Genomic DNA, 2,833 nt, shown 5'->3' with positions numbered 1-2,833 from the left:
TATATTACATATTTTGTTAGACAAGGGAACAACTGTTTGATTACATTTATAGTCAGAAAACAAATTATTAGCTCTGTCCCGTATTAAGCGAGGTACAAAGAATGGACCCCTGGTCTTGCTGTGTGTATCGGTGCATTATTTTGATACATGGCACCACCTTCAAGGTACGACATTTGAAACATTGGGTGCACATGGTCCTCCAAAATGGTTTGGTAGACTTTGTCAGTGACACAGCCATCTTGCACAAGTAGTAGGCCTAGAGAATCCAATGATATTACATCCCAGACCATCACTGATCCACCCCTGTGCTTCACTTTGGTCATGTAACAGTCTGAGTGGTCAGTTTCTTTGGTGCTTTCCACACTAATTCTCCTGGGTGTGGGAAAGACAGTGATAATGTGGTGGTATGCTGACATTACCCTGGGTACCGTGGCTCTCGATACACCAAAGAAGACTAGATGTCTTGGTCACAGATGTGACTGGGGAGATGTGCAAAACTCGGATGTGTTTCCTATTATGTTGTATGGATTGCAATATTTTATGTACAGCTGTGCTATTGCCCTGCTTATTCAATATTTACACTCTGCTCTTATTGATTTGATGTGAAATTAGTGAAGATTGGCCACCAGGCCATGCATACATAGGCGTGAAACCTCCAACACATATTTGCCAGAGTTTCAATTTCATTGTCCAACCCCTGTGTGTATTGTCAAATACACAAATTTCTTCTTTTCTTATTTGTACAGTATTTTTGATGGCAAAATTGGTATATATGAAAATTTGAAGGAAAAAAAAAAAGATCTTTTTTGAGCCTGATCCATTTTTAAAAAATTAATTAAAGTGCGGAATCTTTTATATTTTTATTTTTCTATATTTTTAAATACCTTTTTTCATGCTGAAACAATGTGTTGCTAAATTGTTTGAGAACCTAGATTGTCTTTGTAACGTCTTTGTAATGTCTAATATATAAACCCAACAGTAAATAAAATATCACAGGGTGACATTTTTATGCTGTATTCAGTTTATTGCAAGCAGCCTCTTCAGAGCAAGATAATACTGAGATTAAGGAACACTCTTCACAGATAATGGCTACGATTACTCAGGCTTACTCCTTTCAAAGACAGTGAATGTCATTTGATGAGTGTGGATTCAGGAAAGAGAATGAGCATATGTCGATTGTGGTTGTCTCTGGTTTGAACCTCTTGGCCCCCTTTGGTTAGCATGCTGTTCTGGATTTCCAGAAGTAATTCTTGCAGCCTGGCTTTCGCTCTTTTTCTCCATTGTCTCTCCTCATTAGGTCCAGTCCACTCTGTAGTAATCCCAGAGATGGGCTGTCAGACTGGATGGCTGCTGGGTCTGAGTTACTGAGCAACCACTGGAGCTCTGGAAGGGATCTCTCTGGCATCTGAAGAATTAAAGCATTTATTATTTTTTTTTTTTTCAGGTTGGAAAGAGGAATCAATACTTTATTATGCCTTAAAACAACAATATGTGCTTCGAAGATGGTGTATTTTATTCAAATGCATTGAGGTTTTGAGTGTTACCTTAAAAGCTTACCTCTTCATCAGCTGAAGTGCCATGAGATGCCTGTAGCGCAGAATTCATAATCATGTGAGATCGACTGCCTGATATGATGCCTGCTGTCATGGCAAAACAGAGCAGGGAGACAGTGAGGTGAAGTTGGGAGGAGGCCATCTCTGCTGTCTTGTTCAAGGATGTGGTTTGTTCAACCTTGGTTCAAGCCTCTCAGCTGCACTGTGCTCCCTTAATGTGTTCTTGCTTATCTGGACTGCTTTTTATACTGGTACCTCCTCCTGCACAGAGTTACAATTAGTTGCGCCCTGAGAAGTTTTACAATTTAAATATTAACAAATTAAACTGGTCCCAGCTGGTGTCTTCTGGTCAGATGTAACTTCAATTACAGCTACATCTTGTTTCCATCTTCATGGAAGTTAATTTTTTTTCCTGCTGTCTAAACAAAGTGCATTCAAACGAAGCAGGACCCCTAATAAACCACTAATTAGCCCCCATTACATTGATCTGTTGCTAGAGTGACCTCCCTACCAAAGTTTCTGGGTCATAAATTCTTGGCAGCTATCATTGGCAAATGGATGTTACCAGGAAACAGGTCAAATAACACTTTTTTAAAAAGGTTCTTATTTCCTCAAAAACAAATTCTAAGTGACCATTTTCTGCATGTGTTTACTGCTTGAGTTTCTTGTTTATGTATTTTCCCACTGTGGATTGTCTTGTTTATGTATTTTCCCACTGTGGATTGGTGAAATATATGAATATGTATTGTTTATGAAAATATTTACAGAGAATGCTGTGTAAAAGCCATAATTCATTCTGGCATTCTTACACACTTACATTCTCCTTTCACATACATACATTTTTACTCTCACACACTTGAATTCTCTTTTCACATACATACATTTCTACTCTCTCACACACTTACATTCTCTTTTCACGAACATGTATTTCTACTCTCACACACTTACATTCTGCTTTCACATACATATATTTCTAATCTCACACACTTGCATTCTCCTTTCACATACATGTGTATATTTTGGGATGTTTTAGCCCAAGGGCTGGGTAAACATAGGACAGAACACAGGTTGGCCTAATTTTACTCAGCAAATTGGGTTGTTTATTTATTATTATTATTATTTTATTATTATAAAGTTTACTTAGTACTTACAGATTAAATAATCTAAACCAGTGGTTCCCAAACTTTTTAGCCTTAATAACCCCCATAACTAAAATCAATCAATAAGGCTCAAATACCCCTTTATTGACACTAAACCAATGTAAATGCAGTGTTTATATT

General features: G+C 37.5%; 1 protein-coding gene across 1 annotated transcript; it reads right to left on the bottom strand.

Moving 5' to 3' along the window:
* Positions 1 to 1,007: 1,007 nt before the first annotated feature.
* Positions 1,008 to 1,770, bottom strand: sst2 (somatostatin 2). Its single transcript, XM_067363918.1, has 2 exons — positions 1,558 to 1,770; positions 1,008 to 1,405 (listed from the first exon to the last, which is right to left on the bottom strand). Exons 1-2 carry the CDS (start codon positions 1,693 to 1,695, stop codon positions 1,217 to 1,219), a joined length of 327 nt encoding a protein of 108 aa, XP_067220019.1. The 5' UTR covers positions 1,696 to 1,770; the 3' UTR covers positions 1,008 to 1,216.
* Positions 1,771 to 2,833: the final 1,063 nt, after the last annotated feature.

The sequence above is a fragment of the Chanodichthys erythropterus genome, chromosome 16, assembly GCF_024489055.1.
Source record: "Chanodichthys erythropterus isolate Z2021 chromosome 16, ASM2448905v1, whole genome shotgun sequence".
Lineage (NCBI taxonomy): Eukaryota > Metazoa > Chordata > Actinopteri > Cypriniformes > Xenocyprididae > Chanodichthys > Chanodichthys erythropterus.
Note: the sequence above shows the minus strand (reverse complement) of the source record. Positions and strands in the feature narration are given on the sequence as shown.

Coding starts and splice junctions, on each gene's coding strand:
- sst2 (XM_067363918.1), bottom strand. CDS start 1,695: ATGGCCTCCTCCCAACTTCACCTCACTGTCTCCCTGCTCTGTTTTGCC. Junction 1,406..1,557: donor GCACTTCAGCTGATGAAGAG/GTAAGCTTTTAA, acceptor TTAATTCTTCAG/ATGCCAGAGAGATCCCTTCC.